The sequence below is a fragment of the Verruconis gallopava genome, assembly GCF_000836295.1.
Source record: "Verruconis gallopava strain CBS 43764 unplaced genomic scaffold supercont1.56, whole genome shotgun sequence".
Classification (NCBI taxonomy): domain Eukaryota; kingdom Fungi; phylum Ascomycota; class Dothideomycetes; order Venturiales; family Sympoventuriaceae; genus Verruconis; species Verruconis gallopava.
In genome coordinates this window covers 42,792-68,046 of record NW_015622192.1, presented here as the reverse complement: position 1 = coordinate 68,046, position 25,255 = coordinate 42,792, and the positions used below count along the sequence as shown (strand labels likewise).

The 25,255-nt window shown below is 51.8% G+C and overlaps 6 protein-coding genes across 7 annotated transcripts; 2 read left to right on the top strand and 4 right to left on the bottom strand.

Moving 5' to 3' along the window:
- Nucleotides 1-915: 915 nt before the first annotated feature.
- On the top strand, nucleotides 916-4,504 carry PV09_09169 (uncharacterized protein). Its single transcript, XM_016363172.1, has 4 exons — nucleotides 916-1,431; nucleotides 1,488-1,928; nucleotides 1,982-3,732; nucleotides 3,801-4,504. The coding sequence occupies exons 1-4, from the start codon at nucleotides 1,184-1,186 to the stop codon at nucleotides 4,109-4,111; spliced, it is 2,751 nt and encodes a 916-aa protein (XP_016209008.1). The 5' UTR covers nucleotides 916-1,183; the 3' UTR covers nucleotides 4,112-4,504.
- A 2,003-nt stretch (nucleotides 4,505-6,507) lies between these two features.
- On the bottom strand, nucleotides 6,508-10,456 carry PV09_09168 (uncharacterized protein). The gene is made up of 2 exons (XM_016363171.1): nucleotides 10,090-10,456; nucleotides 6,508-10,006 (listed from the first exon to the last, which is right to left on the bottom strand). The coding sequence occupies exons 1-2, from the start codon at nucleotides 10,332-10,334 to the stop codon at nucleotides 7,063-7,065; spliced, it is 3,189 nt and encodes a 1,062-aa protein (XP_016209007.1). The 5' UTR covers nucleotides 10,335-10,456; the 3' UTR covers nucleotides 6,508-7,062.
- A 2,646-nt stretch (nucleotides 10,457-13,102) lies between these two features.
- PV09_09167 (uncharacterized protein) lies at nucleotides 13,103-14,910 on the bottom strand. The gene is made up of 2 exons (XM_016363170.1): nucleotides 14,497-14,910; nucleotides 13,103-14,426 (listed from the first exon to the last, which is right to left on the bottom strand). Exon 2 carries the CDS (start codon nucleotides 14,220-14,222, stop codon nucleotides 13,710-13,712), a length of 513 nt encoding a protein of 170 aa, XP_016209006.1. The 5' UTR covers nucleotides 14,223-14,426; nucleotides 14,497-14,910; the 3' UTR covers nucleotides 13,103-13,709.
- A 3,525-nt stretch (nucleotides 14,911-18,435) lies between these two features.
- On the bottom strand, nucleotides 18,436-18,903 carry PV09_09166 (uncharacterized protein; the record flags this gene model as incomplete). The annotated part of the gene is made up of 1 exon (XM_016363169.1): nucleotides 18,436-18,903. One exon carries the CDS (start codon nucleotides 18,901-18,903, stop codon nucleotides 18,436-18,438), a length of 468 nt encoding a protein of 155 aa, XP_016209005.1.
- Nucleotides 18,904-19,003: 100 nt separating this feature from the next.
- Nucleotides 19,004-23,572, top strand: PV09_09165. 2 transcript variants are annotated; one of them, XM_016363168.1, is made up of 6 exons: nucleotides 19,004-19,498; nucleotides 19,615-19,771; nucleotides 19,849-20,014; nucleotides 20,075-22,201; nucleotides 22,290-22,675; nucleotides 22,777-23,572. In XM_016363168.1, the coding sequence occupies exons 2-5, from the start codon at nucleotides 19,727-19,729 to the stop codon at nucleotides 22,655-22,657; spliced, it is 2,706 nt and encodes a 901-aa protein (XP_016209004.1). In that variant the 5' UTR covers nucleotides 19,004-19,498; nucleotides 19,615-19,726; the 3' UTR covers nucleotides 22,658-22,675; nucleotides 22,777-23,572. The 2 variants fall into 2 exon arrangements, with proteins under 2 accessions (XP_016209004.1, XP_016209003.1); XM_016363167.1 differs by having other exon boundaries at nucleotides 22,290-23,572.
- A 276-nt stretch (nucleotides 23,573-23,848) lies between these two features.
- Nucleotides 23,849-24,672, bottom strand: PV09_09164 (uncharacterized protein; the record flags this gene model as incomplete). Its single annotated transcript, XM_016363166.1, has 2 exons — nucleotides 23,849-24,432; nucleotides 24,528-24,672. 2 exons carry the CDS (start codon nucleotides 24,670-24,672, stop codon nucleotides 23,849-23,851), a joined length of 729 nt encoding a protein of 242 aa, XP_016209002.1.
- Between the last annotated feature and the right edge of the window lie 583 nt (nucleotides 24,673-25,255).

Genomic DNA, 25,255 nt, shown 5'->3' with positions numbered 1-25,255 from the left:
GGCCCCCCCCCCCCCCCCCAAAAAAAAAAAAAAAAAAAAAAAAAATCACCATTCGCAGGTATTTGCCATGTATTTCGCACATGTTCATTGTTTATCCTAACTTGCGGAGGTAGTACATTGATTTTCACAAGGCTGTCAACGGTGATATTGCAACAGATAGGCATGGAGAGAGATAGCCGTGATGAACATTCATCCTATACACGCATGATACATTGCAAGTTTTAAGCTACGCACAGAGCTTAGTGGCAAGGCTGTCGCTTGTTCGTGAGAATTTAACCAAAATGCGCGGCGTCTCTTCACTCGAACGCGGCCTTGCAAGAGGCAATCTCAACTTGCGTCTGGAAGACGAAGCATCTTCGCTGTAATGTCAGTATAACGATCGAAACATAGGGTCATCGTAGGCCGGAGCCGTATGAGCAGACAACGACAACTATATTTCAGACTGCAATACTGTGCTACTCTCTTAGAACTGAGGAATATGCCACTGGGATTCAAGTACTTCTCAGAAGAGGCAGTGCACTGCTTCTGATGGCATGATGCGGATCGGCAGCAGAACCTAGCAGGAGATGACTTCATGTTAGCTGGGGATGTGCGAGAGTCCAATCACATGTAATTTAAACATTGAGGTCGGTCGCCGAGCAAGTTGTACGCTGAGGAACGGTGGGCACAAGAGAGACTAGGGCAAAGGACAGAAGCAACAAACATAGCGATCAAGATCATAGTCAAAATCCTCATGCGAATCCCAATTAGTGCCGCGTACAGTGTGAAGCATGAATCGAGTGATGGACCGCCGCAAGAATGGCACGGGGAAACTCAAGAGAGGTCGGCTCTTTGATAGTTAAATTAGATGCAGCTTAGGTTATAAGGTGTCGAGCTTGGCCACTTTGGGTGGGTCAGTGGCAGACAGTCGGACGTCTGATGCAACACCCATTTGTATGCCAGACAACGTAGATTAACGTGTACGGATGTCCTTACAGTTCAACTCGTTTCTATGCAACACCCTACGCTCATCTGTTCACATAGCCATTGACCCGCCGTATTCCTGGAAATCTTCACGGGGGCGCTGCGAAACGTGCCTCGACGCTTTACCATTGGCCAGCTTGTCCTGTAATTGCATCCCTCAGCCAACGTCATCGAGAACGCATCTGGTTCTCAGCACCTTGTCCGTATACTCTGGTTGGATATGTCTTCCGCTGTCAACGGCGAATCCTCCGGACACACGTCTAATATTTCGCGAGACTTTTCCTTAGAATCATCGTCACGATCAGGCACGGATCTCCTGCAGAAACCCAGGAGACCGACACTACAGGTCGACTTGGGAAGTGCGCCAGGGAAGATCATGAACGGCCATTTCGCAAATGTCAAGGACGGGGATGCGGTGAGCAAGTATACGAGAGGTATCCAGATTATAGACGAGGATAAGAACTTTAAGTCTGTACACGTAAACGCACCGATGGACATCTAGCTGCTAACAACGTGCGCGACAGTCCCAACGTAGCGCAGTATCTTAAGATGGAGCAGATAGTACCTGCGGGCTTCAACTATCATCTGATCTCCGTCTTCGGCTCGCAGTCGACGGGCAAGTCGACTTTGCTTAACGCGCTCTTCAAGACAGACTTTGGCGTCATGAGTGAGGAGGAGCGCCGCCAGACCACCAAGGGCATATGGATGTCCAAAAACAAGAGGTCATCTTCTGAGTCCGGCATGGCAGAAAACGTCCTCGTAATGGACGTCGAAGGAACGGACGGCAGAGAACGAGGCGAAGACCAGGATTTCGAGCGCAAGGCAGCTCTGTTCGCGCTTGCTACAAGCGAGGTTCTCATCGTGAACATCTGGGAGCACCAAGTCGGTCTCTACCATGGCGCGAACATGGGGCTGTTGAAAACGGTGTTTGAAGTCAATCTGCAACTTTTTATAAAGGACAGCAAGTACGAGCAAACGGTTTGATATTTGCCATTGTTGAGGCGCTGATATTCGACAGGTCAATCCCCAGATCGCTACTGTTTTTTGTCATTCGAGACTACATTGGAAACACCCCTCTGTCCAATCTTCGCAATACCCTCCTTTCCGATCTTTCACGTCTGTGGGACAGCATTTCAAAACCTGAAGGGCTCGAAACCTCCAAAATTCATGACTACTTTGACTTCGCGTTCGAAGCACTACCACATAAGATTTTAATGCCAGAGAAGTTTGACGCTGCGGTCGAACAGCTGAGCACACGGTTCAAAGAAGGTTACAAAGATCCAAAGAAGCAAGGTCTTCTCAACGACGATGAATCTCCACTCCTTCTTCCCGAATACCATAGACGCATACCGGCAGACGGTTTCAGTGTGTATGCGGAAGGGGTATGGAACCAGATTGTGAACAACAAAGATCTGGACTTGCCAACGCAACAAGAGCTTCTGGCCCAGTTCAGGTGCGATGAGATTGCAAGGGAGGTGGTGTTGGCATTTGACGAGACCATATCTCCGTTGGAGACTGCGCAGGCAAGCGATGTTAAAGCGGGCATATCATCTCTCTTACCGAATCTCGGTTCCGTTATGACGACCGCAAGGATGACTGTGTTCAGAAATTTCGAGACCGAGGCAGGCAGGTACCACAAAGGCGTCTACGCACGCAAACGCGAGGAGCTACAAGCCAACGTGGACAAGAGATTGAAGGACCTTTTTGTGGGACAGCTCCAAGCTGCACACAAGATAGGAATCAAGGCCTTTTCCGATGCCGTTGCGGCAGCTGTCAAACTTGGACAAAAGCAAGGCATTCAGTATGACTTTGCAGAAATTGTTTCAAATGAAAAGAGGAAGGCGTACGATACGTTTCGCGAAACGGCACTGGCAGCATCTGTGGAAGGCACAAACTTCAGTGATGCCACTCAAGGGCTCGATCTTTTCCGCAAGGAGCTGGACCAAGTGTCAGCACAATTGCGTAAGGAAGAAATGCGCCGCCTTGCCACTCGTGTTGAGCGCTGGGTGCGTTCCCGCCTCGGAGACAGCATCGGCCTTGAGTTCAATGCCCTTGGGTCGGGACGAGGTGGGTCTGGTGCTCCTGAGCAAGGTGCGAAGCATGCTGGAGGAAACGAACTCTTCATCTGGGATCGGATATGGAACATCTTTACTGAGACCGTCGAAGAGGCTGAGAAGCGCTTTACGGAGCGGGCGAAGAGCTACGACGCTTCTCTAGAAGAGGTTGAGATCGGTCTATGGCGGCTTCGGAGAAAAAGTTGGGGCGTACTCCGCGCGAAGATCGACGAAGAGACCATGGAGGGCAACCTTCTCATGAAATTGAGGGAAAACTTCGAGGATCGGTTCCGATACGACGAGCATGGTGTGCCAAGGATATGGCGTCCTACCGACGACATCGATGGAATCTTTGCGAAGGCAAGAGATCATACACTTTCAATCATTCCTTTGTTGTCCAAATTCAGGCTCGCGAAGATAAACTCGCCTCCGCCACTGGATGCTTGGATCGGACACGCCCCAGCGAGTGTTAGCGCGGCAGAAGAGGAAGATATGCCCCCGATTGGCGGGGTTGACGAGGACGATGGCAAGAGTCTTGAAGAGGAGACCATTATACTCTCCGATGCAAAGAAAGCTGACATGGAACGGCGATTCCGGAAGACCGCAGACGGCGTTTATGTCGAAGCCAAGCGCGGTGCTCTCGGAGGAGTAACACAGACGCCATGGTGGATGTGGGGTCTGCTCCTTGTCCTTGGCCAAAATGAGATTTTTGCTGGTATGTCTTTTCTTTCTCTCCTCTCGAATAATTCACGTATACTTTACATATGCTTACAAAGAGTTAAGTTGCTCGAAACCCATTCCTCATTCTCCTCCTGATCCTACTTGCCACTGGTGCTTATGTAACTTACACCCTCAACTTATGGGGCCCGATTATCCAAATGACCACTGCAGCATCGAATCAAGGATTGGCAATAGCCAAGGCGAAACTCAGAGAGTGGCTGCAGGAGACGGAGACCGGAAGACAAGCCATTGCAATGTCCACTGGAAATGCTACGGCAAGAAAAATGGGTGAGGATATTGGATTGGATACCTTGGGAAAGGATGGAAGAAGGATAGCTGCCTCGGCTGAAGAGGGAAAGTATGATGAGCTCTGACATTCTGGAGAGATTTGATGTTGCGATATTGAAGCCCAGACCTGCTGCTATTCATAACACATCCTATAGCATTGAAAGTAGAAGGGATTTTGCGGAAAGCTGAAAGACTGTGGATGTTCGCTTTATTTTTGTTTCAGCGTAACTTTGAGATGTTCAGTGAAAAAGGATTTCCCGCAGTCAAAAATTTAGGCGCAATATTCTGCGTCGTCGGAAGTGGCAATCCTATTCAACCAACAAGGGAGACATACTACTTCTACGACAATGAGCGTCTGTGTCAGATGCCATGCGCCAACATCATTTATCGCTGAATTGCTGGTGTGGTCTGCAAAATAACACTTCTCAAGTTCAAGAGCTTTCGTCCATGAAAGCTTAGGGGTTCAAGAATTCGAGAGTCATTTCGAATCTAGCCGTATAGTCTGCGTATAATTATTGTCATGCAACACATCTGGAGACCAAAGTACGGGACCAACTATCTGTCAGACAAACTGTAAGGATCGCTCTCACGTTAGTAAGTTATGTACTACTTCTCCAAGAAAATCTACCTCAACAAGGATTATGGGTCGATATGTGACTGTCATGGCCGCTATGAGATATCTGCATAAAGCCTTATCTCCTATCTGCCTAAGCATCCATTCGTAGAATAGGTTCAGACCAGGAGGAAGTTGTTTCACTGCTGAAAGTGCGCGCAGTCGAGAGACCTCTTGGAGTTCTTCACAATCAAGAGCCATCCAAAGAAAGGTACTTTCAGTATAATCCCAGGGGCATTATAAGATGCTTCAACGTTATTTCGTCATCGCAATGTTGTCTTCGTGCTAATAGATTCATTTTAGTTTTGATATGTATGTCAAAAGCACTTACAACCGACGCACATCCAATTCAAGAGATAATCAAGTCTAATGCGTGTACATGCCAAGCTCTTCATCAGCATCCGGCCCGTTCTGACTTGAGATAACTCAGTTCAAATGGAGAGACGTTGCTGATTGTTCTCTGTATTATGCGTAGAAGCTGTGGCAGGTCATCTATGCCCTCATCTAAACCATCAATAATGATATAATCAACACCTATATTTTGGTCTTGGAGGGCATTTCTGAAAATCTCATGTAAAGAAATCCAGGCATTTGCATCCTCAAAAACCACGTTCCCTACTTGCTCATACTTGCTCTACACAAACGATGGCTCTTGGCAAGCCAGCAAATATATCAAGACTCAAGCACAGCTTTGGCGATATCGATCCGTGCATCTGAAGCCTGGCAGAGGATGTAGGCTAGTGGACTTTCCTGGGCCCTTGAAGTTTCCAGATCATCGATGGTTCCGCAAAGTGGCACTGTCATGCCTCACCAGGTTTACCTTTTACCCAGAGCATACTACTCTGCTGAGTATTGCGCTAGCGTTGGAAGTCGACGTTCTCTATAATCCATCAGGATGAATTCTTCAGCAATACTCCTTTTGTCTCTTCAATGCGCTCTTTGTCTTCCGGCGGATCAGCGATGTGCAGATCTAGCATACTGATTTCCCCGTTATTCAACAGCCTAAAGTAGACCATTATGTGCTCGTACAAACCCCCAACACCATAAAATATAGGCATCTCGATATCAAAAAAAGCCCAAGAATCGAAAAGAACTAGTCTTCTGATTGCGTTGCCTGGCGGTTTGTGATCCATTTAAAACGCTCCTCCAGTTGAACTTAAAGATGCATAATCCTTGGAGCGCTGGGCGCACGGTACCTGTTATCGCTTAAGTTAGGGCTTTCGAGAAATGCAGGGTCATAGGTTGGACACGCTTGGTAATGCTTTGCTCCAAGGAGAAGGTATACAATATCTGACAAGTAAACATAACATTCTCTGGCATCATGATACACCGAAATATTGCATTAACTTCATGTGAGACCTCAGAAATCTCAGACTAGGCAATACGGGAGCTGTCGATCCAGAAATAATATAATCCATCATGCCGTATCTGATCTGCGTAGAACTGAAGTTTGTTATAACAGATCCTTGTCTTTACTGGTGCCATCAACTATATCTCTCAGCATCAATTCTTGACCCTTTACCCTATTATGGGTCATGTTGCGCAAGGCTGAGGTTTGTTATCCTTGGTCAAGTCTCCGGTTAGCCAGAAGACGCCACTCTGATTAAGATAGAGCAAGCGCCTAATGTCCGCAAGAGGTGACTTTATTGCTATCAGAAGAAAGTTATAATCGGGAGTTATGAGTTGCATAAAAAGTGTGAGAGCATTAGAAAGGTGCAATTATTCTGTTTCGTTAGTGCATAGGGTTGATGGACGCCATGCGAAGTTCTTGACTCTGTAATGTGTCCAATAAAGTTAAAACGATTGGTCATGGTCCATTGAGGTCTTGTCGTATAGGTAAGACAGTTCATATTGTTAACGTATATGGCCGTTGGCAATGTGTTCGAAGGTCATGTGGCTATTTCACACGAATTTCCATCTAAAAGTTATATTGTGCTAAAATCAGATAATCAATCGTAAACCATCATATGCATCCCTTTCGGCTCTCATCTCTTGAACGCTGCACAATCTTATCGAAAGCATTGCACTTCCTGGTTGGCATACAGCGGAGCAGATTGCTACCAGTTGGCGACGGACTTGAAAAGTAACGGATTCGCTGTAGAATGGAATGAAGGACGCTGGACTGCAAACCCCGGGGGATTGATTCTAAAACCGCCGTCTATTCTACATCCCAAGCAGATGCGGAGAATGCAAAACTGCTGGAGAACCTTGATTGATCTAAGCAAAAAGTTTCTTTTCCCCTTGAAGAACGACGAAAGATATGAGCGCTATTTTAGCCTCAGACGAGTTTTCCCCTCCTTCGCTGTGACAATGATGATGTTGATGATTATGACGATGACGAAGATGCATAAGTCATAAAACCAAAGCGTTGAGAAGAGAGAGAGAAAGTTTGTGTGTATGTGAGTATAAGCAAGTGTGTCATACTCAAGTGTAGATCCCAAACACCTCGCCCAAGCTCAGAAAGCTCCACCTGGCCCCTCCGAGCCCAATGAAGATGGCCACGACGTCGACCACCACGAGCGTTAGCGCGGCCATCATCCACCTGGGTGAGAAGATGCGATACAGCATAAGGTGTCTCCTCAAGTAGCCGGCCCACGCGCTGGTTGCTAGGGCCTCGGTCGCGAAGAAGGCCAGGTACGTCGTGACGGCCTTGGCGACGTCCGCAAGCAGGTTTTTCCTCGACGGGTCGCGCCGCCAGAGCGGGATTGCGGGCACAGCGACTGCAGTAAGGATCTGGGCACCGAAAGTGTTGAGAATGACGAAAACGGGAGACCACGGGTAGACGATGCTTTTGAGCGGTATGAATGCACTCTCCCACTGGATACTCGCCAGCGTCGCCTGGTGGCCCGTCTTAAAAAAGTGGAAGCTACCAAGTAACGCCAGAGTGATGGGCCCGACGGCGCTCTGCTGCAGATCATTTGCCGCAAGAATCTCGAGGAGCGACATGATCTGCCAGAGAAGGGTTGCTATGGCACCAGTACCCATTGGCTTTTGTAACAAAATGATGGCCGCTGCGTACATAGTGGGCAGGATGAAGTAGCGACTGCCGTGGGCGTTCTCGTAGCCGAGGATCCGCAGCAGGTTCTTTCCGTCCTGAGAGAGGAATCCCGCTGGCAAGTAGGACGAGGAGTGCGCGGGGGCATCGAAAACGGGCACCGAAACAACGTGGACCAAAGGCGCAGCCCACGCGTAGATCGAGTACCCCACCGGGATAGCGACTCCCAGAATGGTCTGAGCAAGCATGACCTTGATCGTCTTAAGGGTGTTGCTGACATCTGCGCCGAAAAGCTCGCGATCATCGGCGGCGTCCAGAGCCCAGAAAGACGCGCTCATAGCAAGGGACGCTCTAAATGCGACGCCGATCCAGAGAGTCGCAGAATGGTGGTAGGAGCGCGTGTTAACGTAATACTGCTTGACGACTCCTGGCAGGACGAAGGCTACGGTGAAGGGGATGAGAAGCTGCCAGGCTGCGGAGGTCGAGGAGTTCGAGGAAGCATAGTATGTGGAAACACAGTAGGGCATCTGCTCCTCGCGGCACAATCGCGAGAGTGAGGCCAGACGTGTCAGGATGACGAAGACGGCAGAATGATAGCACGCCCACGTACGCTCGACGACGGAAACGATGCGCATCGAGCACAGAAAGAACAGCACACCAATCGTTGAGATGAAAAATAAGAGTATGTCGTCTTCCCAGATGGTGAACGAGTTGGCAGCGAAACCCATAGACAAGGCGACAGTGCACAGCACAGACACGAACGACCACACCCGAGTGGGCATCGGAAATCTGATGCTGTTTCTGGCTTTGTAGAAAACGTGGACGATGCCTGCACTGCAGCCGAGCGAAGCCAGCAGAGCGCTGACGCGACCGAGTGCCACACCTGGGATGACGACTCCCAGACAGGCACCGACAGCGGCTCCAAGGAACAGACCAATGCTGCCGCGTTTGACAAACCCAGGCGACAGGGCAAGTCGCAGGGCACTTATGCCGCGTGCATAAATAATTAGCAGCGCAAGGGCGACAGAGAGCACAGTGACACCGCCAATCATGCTGGGCACATCGAAGCGCGCCCACAGATCGCGACACACGCGGACGGTCTCGAGCTGGAAGTTTCGATACGCCACAGCGACCTCCTGCCACTTCTGGAGCTCTGTGCGAGACGGGTCGGCAACCTGGCACAGATGGTTTGCGATGTCAAGCACCTCAGTCGGTAGCGCGAAGGACTCCTCTATGCCCCGAATGAGTGCGTACTCGTTGATATACCGCGACACCTGAGCGGCGGTGATGCGCGACACGCGCGCAAGATTCTCGTAGTCCCGGCCCTTGGAGCCGATGAAAGCCTCTACGATAGGCGCTCCCAGGTTGTTAAATGGGATGGGAAGGCCTAGTAGAAGTGCCAAAGTGGGTACGAGATCAATCTGCGCGACGGGGTTTTGCTTCGCTGTTTCGGATGGCGTGACAGGCTGGTGCTTCTCGCGGCCAAATATGCCTTTCTTAGAGTACATCCACAGTGCCGCTTCGACTTCGTCGTCGGACTCACCCCCATGGTCGCCTTTTGGATCCATGCCGTGGTCGCCCATGATAACAAGGAGCGTCTTGTCATCAACAAGTTCCACAACCTTGCGAAAGACACCGTCCATCTGCTGCAATTTGGCCGTCATAGCAGGGTGATCTGGCCCATAGCGATGACCAGCGTGATCCACACCAAGATAGTGACCGATGAGGACGTCCCACTTGGACGCGTTGGTAGGCTGTAACAGAGGGATGAGGTGCTCGGTCACGCCGTCGTCGACAGTATGAAGGTCCCAGACGTTGAACGAGTCGTATGGCCTTGACAGCTCCGCGTTGAAATAGCCCGGAAATAGGGCTTGCCACGTGTCGTCGCCCAGATGCACGACCGTCTTGCTCGCGTTATGCATCTGCGCGATAAGGTTGTCCTCGTCGATGACGGTGCCGGCGAAGTTGGAGCCTGCGTCGACGAACGTCGGCAGTGTGCCCGTCATAAGGCCCTTCAGCCTCTGCAGCGTGGTCGTAGGCGGGTCGGCGATAAAGGGTAGTAGGACAGCCTTGCGAGGATCCTCGACGGCCGTGTCGTAAAGCACCTTGAGGGCGTCGTGAAAATGGCGGGGTGCGTCCCGCTCGGTCTGCGCTTTAAACGGCACGGTGAAGTCGTAGCGGAGGGCGTCTACGACGAGGATTACGGCCTTTTCGAATTGCTTTGGGTGCCAACATCCCGTCGCCGCCGAGCCGAGCCCCTGGCTCGAAAGCAGCTCGACCGGAGCATGGTCACATCGAGACTTGTCGTCGAGGACGAGCCGGGTGAGCAGGAAACCGCTAGTGAACAGGTACAGGCCGAGCACATGGAGGATCCTAAATCAAAAAGGGTTCAAAAGTCAATCTACGTGCTCATGTCCGCTTAGCTTCGCCCCTCTCGGGAGGCCGTGATCTCATACAGAATCAGCGCAAGAAACGCAATCAATAAGCCCTGCGTCACCGTGAAGCGAGCCTCGTCCTGCCTCGTAGAGGGATTGTGCTCCACGCGCGGTCTCGCCAGTGGCAGTGGCGGACGGGAAGGATTAGCAGATGTTGCTTCCGCGTTATCTGCGTCTCGCTTCCGCTGTGCCTTGATCTTCTCAAACTCAGACTTGATATGATGGAACTCGGCCGACTCTGGCGTCGAAGCTCCATTCTGCATCATTGGTCTGAGAAGAAGGGTATTTGGAGGATGGAGGTGGGCGGGCGGCGCAATTGCTCTTCTCGTTTTCTTTTTCTTCTTCGTCGTCGTCGTCGGCTTCTTCGATGCATGCTCTGGGACTTGATGGAAACGGTGGTGTTTCCGGAGCCCAAACGCGATTTAGATGTGTTCCACCAATGACGGATTGGGAACAGCCGGACCCTCCCCTCCCTCTTTTCTTTCTAGGTAATGCCGAGTTATACAATTAAGCAGGCCATCCACGTCTCCTCTTTTGGCAAAAAGTGCTGTTTAAAATGCTGTAAACTCTGAAAATGTGAAGAGATTTTGTTAGAGATCACAGCAGCTTTCTGCTATTCTTCCCTCAATTGCTACGCTATCGAACCTTTTCCTCGCACTTTCATACTAGCCTTACTTGATGTCACACGCCGCAGAACGCAACTTGCATATCAGAGAAAACGCTTTTCGGGAACGCATTGAACATGACTGCTCATGTCCAGAATTATCATTACAGTTATGGAATAAACAGAGCTGGTATAACGCAGATCGCGGATTTGCGGGCCTGAGCAACTACGGTGGTCTCTGTCCTCGTCCATCCCGGCGGCCAAACCTCACGTATCTTTGCTGTCCCTTGCTTAGCCCTCGAGTGTCTGAGACAAAGCTCGAATCAGGCGGGGCAGTCGCAATCTTGAGCGAAACGAGTGACATGAGTATGTTTCAAGCACAGCTGAACCGCCATGAGCGAATTGTGCATGTCGTGACGGCTCACAAAGCGGAATGACATATCCCAAAAATTCATTGCCACAATACTGTGGTATCTGGTGAAAGTAGTGTCAATACGACGCCACCAGTTGACCAGGGGCCCTTTTCACCTATCCTCTTTCAATCTTATCTTCCATCATAAACAAAATTATTCACGCATTACACGATCCGTGTTATCACTCAAACTACTGATTTTATAGTAGGGAAAGACAGAAATGCCTCCTATACGAACACCATCAACACCCAAAAGCCGCCGACAGGCGCCGTTCCTCACCTGAAACCAGCATATCCAAGTACAAACCTTTCGTAGTATTGGCTTTACATACGAAGCAATGGCGAGACAGCTAAACATTACTACCCGACAAGTACAATATACTTGCACAGCTGAGCATTCCACAGTTGTAAACTGAAGTGACCAAGCGCCTGTACTATCTGAAGAGTAATTAAATGAATTGATCAACAATATAGAGCAGTCTGAAGAGTCGTGCTGTATGACCTATCTTTGACTCGCAAAGGAGGTCTTCTCTCCCCTAATTACATCTGAATATCTAAAGCTGTTTACGACGTCGTGGATTTACGAGGTATCCCAACCTTGCAAGACCACCCCGCTCATCATCTAACCATGTCAAAAGACTTGCTTTTACATAGGAGCATATCCAACGGTCAAGGGACCTGTGGCGCCGGATCCTCTGGATGTGATTGGGTTTCGCCACGACACATGATCGGCACTATTCTTTGGCTTTAATGGCACCGAGGCTGGCTAACATCTGCCCAGATCCTATGATATTAGCTACTACCCTGAAGATAGCTTATATAACTCTAAGACCGATCAGGGCAAGTATAAGGGGGTTTCTTCGTGTAAAGGTTTTAGGCTGACCGCCACTGCAGGGGGTAGGACACTCAATGTCAAGGCCTTCCTGAGGGTGAGGAATCAAGGGAGAGAGAGAAGCCTCCTACAGATGGGAATTGTAAAGAAGCTTAGGAGCAGGATAAGATAGTTAGGATGAGGGTATAGAGAGATAGAGTAAATAGGGAAAAGTAAAGTAAAGATAAGGCAAAGTAAAGCAAGGCAAAGCAGGGCAAAGCAAAGCAAAGTTCTGTATGAGGCAAAGCAAAGCTGGTCTCTGTTGTTCTGTTCTTGTCTGGTGCTCTCTCTCTCCTTTTTTCTTATCTCCCTTATTCTTCTCTTCTTATATAGCCCTTCCATATCACATGACACCTAAGGCTCTAGCTCTCTTGTCATGTGATGCCCTTCAGAGTATGAACCATTTTCCCCAGTACATTAGATATTTATTCTCAGCAGAACTGCTTCCCCTTCTTCTCCCCTTTTGTGCAACATCTTGCCTTACATTTAGTACCTATATTTTTATATATATGTATATATGTATATATATATTACTAAATTAAGTACTCTTCGTAACTCACTACGTCACAGTTACAACGTTGCTCAAGTAGTTCCGTGACAGACATCAAGATTCTACGGCTTTAAAACGAGAATCTGGTACTACGACACCAGCTTCAAGAATTAAAAGGGCAACAAGAGGCAAAAAGCTGATCAAAGATTCTTAAGAGACATTTGCAATCATTGAAGAGATCGAAACTGCACAAATGGCGAGGAGCTTGATAATGGAGACTACCATATAAACTCAACCAATGGAAGCATCATCACTACCAAATCAGGCAATCTCAAGTGCCTCAAATATGGTTCAGATGATGCATTTTGAGGAGATACACCTTCGGGATATGCAATTTACTTGGCATATAGATGCAAATTTATAGTAGTTAATATAGCATAATGTATCGAGGTTACAAAATGTACGCATTCATCTACTTGGAGTTGATCAAAAAGTGGGTGGTTCGACTTTTGATAATCATCACTACGGAGATATGTATACTAGTGTTGGTTGTTTCTTGGCGTACTTGCACTGTCTTCACAGGATTTCATAGGAACACGAAGTCAGATCAACAGGAAACGGTTCACAAAATAGAAAATTCACTTTGAAAACACACGCGTGTGCTTGCGCTTGCGACCGTATATGTATAAACATATCTATGCCTGTATGAGAGAGAGCGAGGTGTAGACTGGGGTCTCTTCATTATGAACAAACCAGATGCGCACAAGGAGACAGCACGAAAAGAGCCATCCACAATGCCAGCTAGTCGTCAAACACTATCTATAATACATTACAAGCTAAGAATACGTGAAGAAGATATTTGCTCCGTCGTAAACCCAGCCTGGAAGCGTCAGACTGGCCTCTGTGAGGCTTTCGATTTGCTAAGGCAAAGCTCATGCTCAGAAATTTGACCAATTGCAACGCCGACGTTCGCACGGGTGGAATACAATCATATCGTCGAGCGTGGCTGTCGAGGGGCAGAAGCAGCAGCGCTGCCTCTGTAACGATGACCCTAGCCAAGCTCGCCCATTCTCCTGAATAAAACAATAGATGTTCGTGAAAAAAGAGAAAACAGCAGAGCGCGAGTTCATGAGCGCGCACAGCTCTCCATGTCGTTACGCTAGAGTGTCGGTGCACAAAGCATTCTCGACTGGCCGCGCCGTTCCGGGCCCTTTTTTTTTTCCGTTGCTTTGCTCCATGACCCAAGTGGTCATACTCGTGTGATTCACATATACTCCTTCTCCTTCAGGCCTCCCATCCTGTCCAGGTCGAGCGAATGGAAGCGGCCGTCCGCGCTCTCCGTTTGCTGGTACGGGGGCAGTTGCTCAGTGACAGGCTCAAGGCCGATGCTGTGGTCGCCAACCTTGACGATGACGACGCGCCCACTTTTCCGCTTTCCGCTCTCATCAATCTCTTCTGGAAATGTGATGCGGATCTCTGGCACATCTGGACTCGATTGACCGGAGCGCAGACTATCCTTTTCAAGATTCGAGGTGTTGATCGTGAGGCGCGAGCTGCGCAGTGACGGTTTCTCAGAGTAGCAGGGGAGGACTTCGGACATTTGGCGCTCCTGCTCATCCGTACTACGGCGAATCTGTCGCAGCACGAAGAGCGTTCCAACCAGAAGCGCGATGGCAGCGAAGAGAACGACGAATGCGATGACCAAGTTGGTCATCGTGGGAGTGAGCGCGCCGGCCTGCGAGCTGTCCCGACGAACCACTCTGTAGATCACGGGCATTTTGAGTATCTTGATTTGCGTTATTGAATATAGCAGCGAGCACAGAGGCTTTGAATGAATAAACGAATGGCACGCCCTACCGGGCAGCGAATGTAGTTGTATTTTGTTTCAAAGGACTGTTGTCTCCGGTGCCTAAGCCGAAGAGGTTGGTAAGGACTGAGAATACGGCGACGTGATTGTTCGTACGTCAACGAGTGTGAATAACTGCGATGGACGGTGCATTAGCGCAAGGGCGATTGCGGTTAAGCCAGGCGAGTTGCGAGGCAGAGCTTACCAGCCGCAGACTTTTCTATCTTGCAGGATCACCTTCAGAAGACTGGTACGCACGCGAAATGAAATGCGTCCAGGTAGAAAGAGCGCGACAAGACCGCACCAAGACAAATGTAGCCTCTGAGCGGACCAGGAAAGGAGTGTTTTGTCTGTCGTTTGCAATTTTCTTCTCCGACTGTTATTGCCGATGATGTTGCAGCGGAGAGAAACGAATGGGCGCGTTACACGGCAAGCGAACCAAGCGGAAAGGAGCGACAAAATGATTCACAAAGGAAGGAAAGAAAAGCGGAGCACGATCTGGCGTTTCACGCCCACATCGTACTGCCAAAAATTGAAGACTTTTCCTTTGTTTCGATCGAGAAACAGATGGGAAGGATGGGGAGAGATGCGGAGGGGGTGTGAAGAAGCAAAAGGGACTCGCAAGGTCGGAAGCACTTCGAAGGCCGACGAACGTGAAATTAAATGATCCAACGATCAACCGTCTGCTGAACGTTTTCGCCAACCAGGAGCAAGGAATGGTCGTCCATCCAGAGCCCTCATCTTGCGCCCCCGAGCTCGGCTGGCGAATCACGCCCCGTCGATTGACGCCATGGCCCAGGTACCCGCGAACGGCCTTTAGCCGATGCGGGTTTGGCGCTGGCGTCGATGGCGCAAAAGCTGCGTGTCGTCGTGCGTTTTTTTACCCTTTCACGGCGGTTATCTTAATCAGGTTCGAGAAGGCTGTCGAAGTACGTGCTGTACGGTTCTCCTGCAGCGGACTCGTCGAGGAAGATGGAGGGCGACCTCCAGGCTGAGCCGCGAGCTGTCGTACTTTCCTCGACAGATGTGTCAGGCGCCATGTCAGCGGCCGAGAAGCACGTGTATGGCAGAGCACGGCTTTTAGGACAAAAGCTGCGTGTCTGCTCTGATGGTTAACCCTTGGCCCAGGGGAAAAAAGTTCGACTTGCGTCCTCGATTGAGGCGTACGGGTAGCTCAGACCTTATGCTGGGAGACAGATTCTGTTCGTGCGTCCTCATACATCGACAGCCAGTTCTGATAGCGTGAACGGCAAAGAATGATATCGACACGTAAAACACGGACAGCATTGAGGCTTTGAAGCATTGAAGCATTGAATCAGAGAAGAATGTCGTAGCATCCAGCGCCGAGATCAAGGAACGCACCTGCGACGCAACGGTCACGTTTTCATCGGAGATCCTGCTCCATGCCCCAAGACGAATCCGATCATGCTGTCAGGAGCTGAGGAGCTGGTAACCTGGTTCAGAATGTGCATGGGGGCCGGCCTGTGGACATCCTTCTCTTCTTCTTCTTCTTCTTCTTCTTCTTCTTCTTCTTCTTCTTCTTCCTCCTTTTTTTTCACAACAACGTCTCGGACACTCTCAGGATTCACAATGCATCCTGTCTGTAGGATTGGAGAACAAAAACATGTGTCCGAAGCGATTCGATTCATGGGCGACACAAAGAGCGGTTGCAGACGAGGGCAGCGCCAGCGAGGCGCCCCACGGCCAAAAGGAAAGCTCGGCGACGTGTATGTGCTGGAGAGTCCTCCAGGAATCAAAGAGGGAAGACAGTGTGACTGTGAACGGGCCATGGTTGCTCAGGTGCGGGCGCACGCGACCTAGGAGAGTGCTCGTACCTGACGGATGCGGGCCTTTGAGAATGGATCTGCATGTATACATCTCTCGTTCCGGTGTGTGAAAAGAGACGGTAATGAGAAGGGTACCCTCTGGGCGGGCGCTGGTCTCGAGTCTACAGAGTATTGCACGAGAAAGGAAATTTGACCAGCCGATGCAGGGTGAGACGTTAATTTCATCCGCCTTGATTGCTCATTTTGGTTCGCTTTGCGATTCCTGCTATCACTTTTGCAAAGTGTAAAGATGCGACTCAAGCTATTGGTATTGGTACGGACTACGTCCCCCAACCTATACAAGTCTATTACAATCTGTCGCTTTTGGTACGTGCTGGGGTGGGAACAAATTCGATCAGACAACCAAATGCCAGACAGGATTTGGGGAAGCAAGGGACGTGTGTAGCATGCGCAGAACAGAGCGAATTGGATAAGTGAGAGTGAGAAGTCGCCAAAAAAGGATCAAAAACCACAATGATGCAAGGGAGGAGAAAGAGGAAAAAATCGCGGAGTTGGGTTTAGGGCTGGGGCGTTTTTGCCTCTTTGAGCTCCTGCTTCGCAGAAGGGTTGCTGCATGAAAGATCGATCTTCCCAGGTTTTGAACCATGAGAAGAGACCAAAAAGGAAGCGAAACTCAAGACATGAGGTGGCGAGCTCCGGCGCGCGAAAGGGCAGCAATATTGCCGGCTTCACGCGCGGGTCTTTTGTAACATCTGTCACCGAAATAATGCGCACTTGACGGAGGCAGGCAACCAACGCAAGTTGACTTTCCGCCAGCCAGGACCATGACTAGGTTTTTGCCCCTTTGCCTTTGCTCTGTGCCTGTCCCTTCGGTTTGCTGAGACACCCTGCTGTGTGCCGTAGAACCAAGTCCCTATTTCGTTTTTGCTTTCGTCTCTGCTGCAGCCGGTAGCGTGATGTGGCACGAGAAGGAGAAATGGGAGGGTTTTTGATTGTGAGTGGGACGGATTGTAGCCAGGTACGCTGGTACGCGACGGGTGGGATGTGTGACGAAGGATGTGGGTGCGTACCCGCCGCGTCGGACATGACACGGTAGAGAAGCTTGGTTACACTGAAGACGGCGCGGAGAGACGACACCAGACGCGCGGGTGTTTGTGGTGGGAGCGGTCGTGGTCGTGCTGAGCCTTTGTGTCTTAACTACGGCCGTGGTTGCGGTTCCGGCTGAGCCAGCTTTAGAAAAATATGCGTCGTGGGTTTATACTATGGCTACCATAAGTACTGGTACTGCCGCGGCGAGTACTACCATTGCCAGTCCGCACTGCTCCTCCCCCTTGTACCACTGCAAGTTTTACGTTCTGGGAATGCCGGTTTAGCCTCATGTGCGGTGCCGTCGCGCGCGGCGGAAATGCACGGTTAGCGTGAGTCCGTTGGGCTTAACGTGATTGATGATTTGATTGACGCTGGAGGATGAAAAGAGCGACACCGGGCTGCGCCGAGTGCGTGCGACTGTTATGTGAAAAATTGCCATTTTTGGAGCGTTCCACGGGCGGATCTTGTGTACGGAGATGGTGGGGGTAAACGTGTGTGGATGCATGTCGCGCGAGTGTGCTTGTGTGTCTCTGTCTGGTTCGTACGTGCGACGACTTTGGACGCTGTGCAACGGTGTACAGGGTGAAAGACGATAGTGCACGGCCAGCGACAGTGAGCCAGCTGCTGCTTCAGAAGTAGCAGCGGCGTTTTTCTCGTCACAGCGATGGTCACCGCCTTCTTCTGCTCCTCCTCGATAGTGTGTTCTCCGGCCGTCACAATTCGGGCAACTATCGTGATTACACGGAGCCACGGCGAGAGGGTTGGTGGTTGGCCATTCCAACGTCGGCCAGAACGCCACGTTTTGCAGGAATCGGCTCTTTGTCTTTCATGCGTCGACAAATGAGCGAATGTGAGAGAGGCAGAGGGAACGGTGCACCGGCGAGGCGCGGGCGCCGGAGCAACGACGACGACATGGTGTTGGATGGAAGTGTCTTTTCAGCTTTCGGCCATCTGTGTGTGCTCTGTGAGTGCTGTGTGTGTTGCAGCGGTTAGCCCAGCATCGTCGTACGTCTTGGGATTGTCTTCACAATCACCATCGTCAAAGCGTCATTGTCATTTATCGTTGTCGTCAACCCGGCCACGATCATCGTTGCCAAGGCCAGTGCCGCTGCCGCGCTCGCCGTCAACATCCGTGCTCACTCACCATGCTCGCCTCCGCAGCCATGATGACGGCCAACAGCGCGACGCCAGTCGCCGTCGCTGGCCAGGCTCGGCACAAGGCTAGGCCCGGGCGGACGGGGTGACACTGGAGGCAAGGCGCGGGAGCACTAAATCGTTCCCGCCGCAGAAAAGTGGAGCCGCATCCACCCCGAGCAAATGAGGGCGGATGGTGACGATGAGGATGATGACGAGGCGCCAGATCCGACGTGCATCAAGGACCAGAAACGCCTGCGCTCCCACGCCCTCTGAGTTGTCGCAAATTCATCGCTCGCCTTTCTTATTTGTGTCGTCCTTGGTGCTGTCCCAGCGCCGCCGCCGTTGCCCTTGTGGTCATTCTCGTGGTTGCTGTAGCTTTCGTGTCTCTTGTCGTTGCTGTTGCTGTCGCTCTTGTTCTTGTCCGTTTTCGTCGACGCTTGCTCGTGCTCTTTTGCGTTTCCAGGGAGACCTTCTCTGCTGACCTGTCGCCTTTTCGAGCCTCGCCAGCCTTCGTATCGTCCTCTCTTCCCTCTTTCTGCCGCCCTTGCTCTTTTGCCTCCAAGAAACTCGACCTCAATCTGCTTCTTGCCTGTCTCCATCTCCGTCTTCTTCTCCCCGCTTTCTTCTTCGCATCCTTCGAACTTATTTTTTTTCTTTTGCAAGCGCCTCCTTGACGCTCTCTTTCACCTTTCGCCCCCCGCCCAATCCCCCTTCCCTTCCCCTCCACCACCTCCTCCGTCTCTCTCTGTGCTTCGTTCACTCACTCTCCTCTCCTCCCCTCTCCTCTCCTCCCCTTCGACGCAACCACTCACCGCTCGTCCCCTCCCCCCGCCCCCAGCGTTCACCTTGCCTGGGGATTCAAAGCAAACTTTGTGCCTGCGCATTCCGGTCAACAGTCTCGCCTTCTCGCCCTTACTTCCCTTTCACCGCGCACGCTTCAGCGTCTTTCCCTGCGACCTTTCCTCGAACATGAGCCTTCGCAGGCCCTCTACTTCGCGTGCATCCGAGCGTCACTAGCCCCGTCGTTGTCCTGGTATATCAAATTCCTCCTTGTCGCCCACCACGCCCGACCAACACCACTCCCCTCGTCAACATCGGTTATACCCACATCTGCTCCACGTCGCACACCAAAAAGGAAAATAAAATCCAGCACACCGCGCTTGCTGTACATTTCTGCACAGGTGCAACCAACCCGTGAGTTTTCTACCCGCTGCCCCATTCTTCGCTCACATGCATGCCGCGTTCTCAACGTCATCGTCCACTTCCGGCTCATATTATACGCGGAGAAAGACCTGACGTGTAGGCAACAGAACAAAAAGGCTCTTTTGCGGGCGCCTCTGCGCCTTCTGCAGCTTAGGAAAGGTCCTCGCCCGACGCCCTGGCACGCCGTACATTGTCTGCATACCAGTCCTGCGCACACTCATGAACGCGACCATCATGTCGAGGCAGCTTCCCACCGCGAACAAGGTCAGTCCGTGCCTCTTCACACATAACACACTTCTCTGGCTCGCATCTTTGCGACGCTGTCTGACGTGAATCTGCAGAACGAGCGACTAGGACCCGTCGCGCGTCCCGGCGGCGACGAGCGACCTCCGTCCATGAGCCTCGCTCAAGGCCTCGGAGGCAGCACGAGGGTTTGGCCTGACAGCTGCGCCAGCATCTGGCGCAACGGTCTCGGCTCGACCACGAGGGACAGCTCGAGAAATCGAGGTATGCTTGACATTCAGGTCGCTACAACGGAACTGCTAACAAATGGCGCGGGGCCTGTAGATTCTGCAGCCTTCCTCTCGTCGAATGCCAACGGCTCCTCCTCGAGCTCCTTCAACCAGACGCTAAACACTGACGTGTGGAACAAACCAAAGTCCGCATGGGACTCGGTCTCCCGGGACCGCAACTCCGGTGTCTCTCCCGTTCGCCGCAACAGCCGCTTGCTGGAAGGCACCGACGTTCTCGGTGCGAACAACTACACAAATGGCAGCAGACCCTCGAACGGCCTGTTCAACAATCAAAGCTTTGCAGCGCAGCGCAACTCGGAAACCACTCTCAACGGAGCGTTGGGCCATTTCACGAGAGACTCGACCGGCAGCATCCACCACCAAGGCTCCATCAGCTCATGGACCGAGGGAGGCGGCTCCGTGCATTCGCCTACAGATGACAGGAGAAGTGCAGCGTCCGACTCCTTCATGCCGTACAGCAATTCTTCCTCTCAAAACCCCAGTCAACCGCCGTCGCGGCACGGAAACAATGACCCCTTCTTCAACGAATCGCCTTTCAACCGATTTCAGGCCACCCATGGCCACACACCGTCTGTCTCCTCCGTCTCCGGTGGCCGTTTCTCTCTCGAACGCCAAAGCTCTGTCTCAAACGATCCCTTACCGCTTCTGGAGCGCCTCAGCCTCAGTGAAGCGTCTGACCACTTGACGCAGCATCAGCGCCCGACACTTGATCCCCAAAGCCCGAACGAAACCGTGGGCTTGGCGATGAATGCAACCTACTTGCAGGCGCTCCACAGTAACCAGGCCGGCGCGCGGGGCGCGCAGAACTTTGGATCGTACACACCTGACAATGTTCCGACCTTCAACAACCCCTTTTCGCGGCAACCTTATGACAGAGGCGCGTTCACGCCGGGTGCAAACGATTTCCGGCCGGCGTCGTACATGTCGACTCCCTCGCACTCGGACAGCTCGTACATGCCCCCACAGAACGGCCGCTTGAGCGCGAGCGCGAATCCTGCGCTTTTGGAGCGTCGTCTTCGTTCCATTCAACAAGAGCAGACGAACGGCTTCCCCTCTCATTCTCCGTTGCAATCTTCGACCTTAAACCCGTATCGTCAACCTTTTGCTGTGAACGGCTTCACGCCACCGTACAACCTTGGAAATGCGCTCCCCCTGGGACCCCTCAATCTGCCTCCGCATCTGGCGGGGTACGGACCTCCGGCCATGTTCCCCATAATCGATCCCACCCCGCGCGGTCCTCGCGAGCATGACGGCATGACTCTGCAAAGCCAACTTCTCACGGAATTCAAGGCGACGAGCAGCAAGGGCAACAGGCAGTGGCAGCTCAGAGACATCCAAGGGCACGTTGTCGAGTTCTGTGGTGATCAGATTGGCTCACGGTTCATTCAGACCAAGCTGGAACAGGCCAACAGCGATGACAAGCAGCTCGTGTTCGCCGAGATACTCCCGGACATCATCCAGCTCATGCAAGACGTGTTCGGAAACTACGTGATTCAGAAGTTCTTCGACCACGGCGATCAGATGCAAAAGGCGCAGATCGCAGCCGCCATGAAGGGCCACCTGTTCGAACTGTCAACGCAGATGTATGCGTGCAGGGTGGTACAGAAAGCCATTGACCACATACTCACGGCGCAGCAAGCCGCGCTGATCAGGGAGTTGGAACCCAACGTGATTCGATGTGTCAAGGATATGAACGGCAATCACGTCATTCAGAAGGCGATCGAGCGCATCCCTGTCGAGCACATCCAATTCATCGTGGACGCCTTCACGGGCAAGGTTGACGAGCTGTCACGGCACAGCTACGGCTGTCGCGTCATCCAGCGCGTGCTCGAGCACTCTTCCGACCCGGTCAAGCACACTATCCTGACGGAACTGCACAACTCGAAGAACATTATAGACGATCAGTATGGTAATTATGTCACGCAGCACATGATTGTGTTTGGCTTTCCGGAGGACCGGGAGAAGGTGATTGATCAGATCAGAGATCGTATCATACCGTACTCGAAGCACAAGTTCGCCAGCAACGTGGTCGAAAAGTGCTTTTCCCACGGCTCCCAGAAGCAAAAGCACGAGCTGCTTATGGCAATTGTCAATTATAGCGACGACCTGGGCGACGGTCCCACACAGCTTCTGCTGGACGGATTCGGAAACTACGTCATTCGTAAGTGTCATGTGCCCTAATGCGAACGGGAACGATCGCCAAATCGAAGAACGGATAATTTGACGATGAAAACTGACGCTGGGTGCAGAAACTATGCTCGACACCCTGTCTGATTCCGACTGGATCATATTCTACAATATACTCAAACCAGGCCTGCAACGCAGCAAGCGTGTTGGTCCCACCAGCAAGCAGATCGGAGTGATTGAGAAGAAAATGGCGCAGCGCGCACATCTTGTCAGAAGCGACTCCGTCCATTCGCCTCCGCGCTCTCAGTCAGCTGCCACCAGTGCTGCTGCATCGCCTCGTCAAACAAGTCTGCCAATCAACAAGAGTCTATCGCCCGCAGCAGACACTCCAGCCAGCTCGTCGTCCGGCGGCACGACGGCAATAACCCCTCAATCGAAGGCAGCCCAATGTAATGGTCTTGGCTCCTCGCGACGATCTGCAGGCACCTAGATCTTCCTCCTGCCTTTGGTGCGTAGTCTTCGTAATTTGTCGATTTCTTTTTTCACGGCGCTTTCCATGGGTACACTACCATAACGACTCCTATTAACGACCTTGTTCTCATTGTGCAGCATCGGAGCTCTGGCGTTTTCAAATAGCGCCACAACAAAAAGTAATATATCGAAACGATATCTTCCTACACATGCGACAGTACAACTGTCGCGAATCGCACTCCGTATCGGGGAGTGGCTGTTAAGCCTGGTTCTTTTAACTTAAGCAGCAGGATGTTGTCTATAATCTCAACACGCCTGCCGCTAGTTCTTGCTTTCTCGGAACACATGAAATGATAACGTGGTTTTTCTCCCCCTCATCTTGGAGATGCTTCTGTCATGGGCGAATATATAAAGGATAAAAGAGTTTCGGCATCAATTTCGGCGTCATCAGAAAACGGTCGAGTGCTTTCTCCAGTTTGACACATCTTCAGCACACTCTGCTAATCAGTCACGTACGTTGTCTGTTTCCAAGAGGAGAAAGGAGAGCGCGAACGAGCAAAGATTATACATGACAATGAACGACCTTTTTATTTTCTTGTGCATAACTTTTTAACGGCCGGACGATGGAACGGAGTCCCTTGCTCTGAAATCAGTCTCTACTGTGCGATCAATGTCTAGGACTGTCAAGAAATTCCTCTTACATGGGCTGAATGGAGTAGGCGACTGTCGCACTTGTGCTGAGCAAAAGATTACGCTCCTGGGCATGGATGGACGATGCAAAGGGCCTTTCTCTTCACGTGTATGTGGGCAAGGGGTAATATCAGTCCAGTAGATGCACAAAGAAGTTTTCTTTCTTCTAGCGTGGATGCGTGGCGTTTGCTGTATGCAAGACATGAGTAGGACCTATATACCCACAACGTAAAGATTGTCTGAATTCACCGGCGACATAATACGTGACCGTGCGTCGTCTTTCTCAAGAGAGACTCATTCCCACGACACTAGCCGATGACGAGGACCATTGCGTGCACCAGCAGCCGGAACAAGGTGCGCATCAAGCACCGCTTTTTCTTTGTTTTTCTGCGCCGTTATGTGCCATGCGCGCCCCTTCCCCCCGCTCCAACTTCATCGCCTCTTGGCATTCTCAGATGAAAATACGAACAACGAAGGACTTCCAACGACCACCATCCATACGTATCGAACGTCGTCCATGTCAGAAGAACTTGAGACCACCTTCACCCAGCACACTTCCCGCTGTGCTCACCGCCTTCGCCCCTGGTCTTGACCCTGTCCTTGCGAAGTCCGATCCGTACCCAGGTATATGGCCGCCAAAGCTCTGGTGCGCTCCCGCCGTCGCGCCGGCCTTGCGTGTCGGCGCGGCCTGCCTCGGGGAGCTGACAGCGCGCACGCCGGCCGACGCGGCCAGGCGCGAGACGGAAACCTTGACCCCTGTCGCCGTCGACGGCGGCTTCATCGATTGGGTGGGATTGGGCCTCCTTGGCCTGGCTGTCGCCTTCGCCCTGTCACTTGCTGCTTTAGCCCGTTGCTTCTGTGGCGCTGGCAGCGCCTTCGTCTGCTTCGAGGGCGATAGGGTGCGCTGTAAGCCCGCGGCAGGAAGCGTCTTTTTCGCCACCGACGCCAACGCCGACGCGGTTGTCATCGTCGATGCAGCCGTAGTGGGCGACGCAACCTTTCTCGCGACCGTACGGTCGCTCCCGCTTGCCGCTGTCGCGCGCTGCACTGCTGTACCGTACCCCCTCAGACTGTCCCCCACGCCCTGAAGGCCCCTAGCTATGCCTGCCGCGGGAGCGCCGCACTCGTTAGCTCGTGTCCTTGCCAACGCACTCATGAGACTCTAGCTGAGTTGGGAGGGGGTGGGGAAAGATTACTACCGTTGCCGACCGCCTCGCCTCCGGCCTCGAGCAGGTCGCCGACCCCGCTCACAGCGGAACCGGCGTACCCGCCCACTGCGCTGACCGCGCCGGCGACCAGCCCGCCCACGCTGCGCTGCACTATGTCGCCTAGAAGCTGCGCCATGCCACAAGGGTAACGAGTTGATTGACAGAAGAGGGATTCGCTGGTGCGGTTCATGCACTTTTCTCGAACGTGAGGCGAGAAAGGTTGCGTCTTTATATAGGTATATCTATATATATGCGTGTGTGATATATGTTTTTAAACGGGGCACTGGATGGGGGAAGATGCAATGGAAGAGAACGTTGGACGGGGATGAAAAGAAGAGGAAGGATGGAAGAATAGTGAATAAGAAGCAGGAGAACAGTGGATGGAGAGAGACACTCGAGGAATCGCTTTGTTTGGATCGAAAGCATGTGACGATTTTCAACGCTGCAAGCGCTTGGAATGCTCCATCTCCTTAGCTTCTCAGCTTCGCAACCAAGACTTGCCCTTACCCTCTCTCTTCTTCCTGTTCCTCTGCCTACTTTTCCCCGAAAACAGACACATACGCTCTCTTCCTCTGTCTTTCCATTTGCACACTACAACGCAAGCTCATACCCATTCTCCCCTGGTTCCCTGCTCGCCGTTGATCGAGGTCATACATCAAGTTGACGTCCACTCTTCCAGTGCGTTCGCACCGCGCGAGGGGAAGGAAAGAAACCTGTCC